The sequence below is a fragment of the Gekko japonicus genome, unplaced genomic scaffold (genome assembly GCF_001447785.1).
Source record: "Gekko japonicus isolate JY-2015 unplaced genomic scaffold, Gekko_japonicus_V1.1 scaffold131, whole genome shotgun sequence".
Taxonomy (NCBI): domain Eukaryota; kingdom Metazoa; phylum Chordata; class Lepidosauria; order Squamata; family Gekkonidae; genus Gekko; species Gekko japonicus.
The window spans coordinates 2,844,893-2,845,659 of record NW_015167061.1 but is presented as its reverse complement, the minus strand read 5'-3'; the positions used below and the strand labels follow the sequence as shown (position 1 = coordinate 2,845,659).

General features: G+C 69.1%; 1 protein-coding gene across 1 annotated transcript in view; it reads right to left on the bottom strand.

Annotated features, from left to right (window-relative positions):
* Positions 1 to 17: 17 nt before the first annotated feature.
* SLC25A34 (solute carrier family 25 member 34) overlaps positions 18 to 767 on the bottom strand; it is a 6,979-nt gene continuing 6,229 nt past the window's right edge. Inside the window, exon 5 of the mRNA XM_015412576.1 lies at positions 18 to 752. Within this exon, the coding sequence (XP_015268062.1) occupies positions 576 to 752 (177 nt within the window). The 3' untranslated portion in view covers positions 18 to 575. The remainder of the gene's footprint in view (positions 753 to 767) is intronic.

Genomic DNA, 767 nt, shown 5'->3' with positions numbered 1-767 from the left:
CCCCCCCCCCCCCGCCGGGCTCCGGTGACAGCAGCTGGCCACCCAGGGAGGGGGCCCGTCTCTCCTGGCACTGCCTGGTGGGTCTCCGCCTCCGTGAGCCACTGCACTTGGCTCTTGCCATCCAGGTATCCTTAGTCCAAGGCCGGAAACACGACTTTAGGAGGGGTGCGGTCCCCAGGCTGCCCCACAGCAGAGGGCTGGAGTGGCTCCGGCCTGCCCTCCCCACGGTTTGGCTCCCACTTCAGCGGGGGGGGGGTGTGTGCCCTCCAGCCAGGCTCCACCCGGCTGCACAGATGTCTTGGGGGGCGGCCAGCAGCCCCCACCAGCCAGCCGAGAAAGGGAGGCGCAGTTCCCAGCTCTCTTCAGTGCCATCCAGGAGGCCTCCGCCTCACTTGCCCCCCCACAAAGGCCCGGGGGGGCTGGCTCAGGCCCGCCCTCTGGCCCCCCAGGTGCATCCAGGTCCTCGGCGGGGAGGGGACATCCCCCCAGGGAGATGACAAGGGGGCAAGATGCACGCCTCCAGTTGGCTGCCCCGTTCTGCTCCCCTCCGGACTCCTCCAGCGGCATCCCTCAACTCAGGTTCCCTGGTGCTGGCACGTGAGCTGCCGGAGCTCATCCCAGAAGAGGAGGCTGAGGGTGGTGTGCGGCCCCAGGCGGAAGTAAGCCGGGCCCAGGCCTTTGTAGAGGGCCACGGAGCCCTCCTTGCCCACAATCTGCACAAAGCAGTCCAGGAAACCCCGGTAATGTTTGCCCTGGGCGGGGGGGGG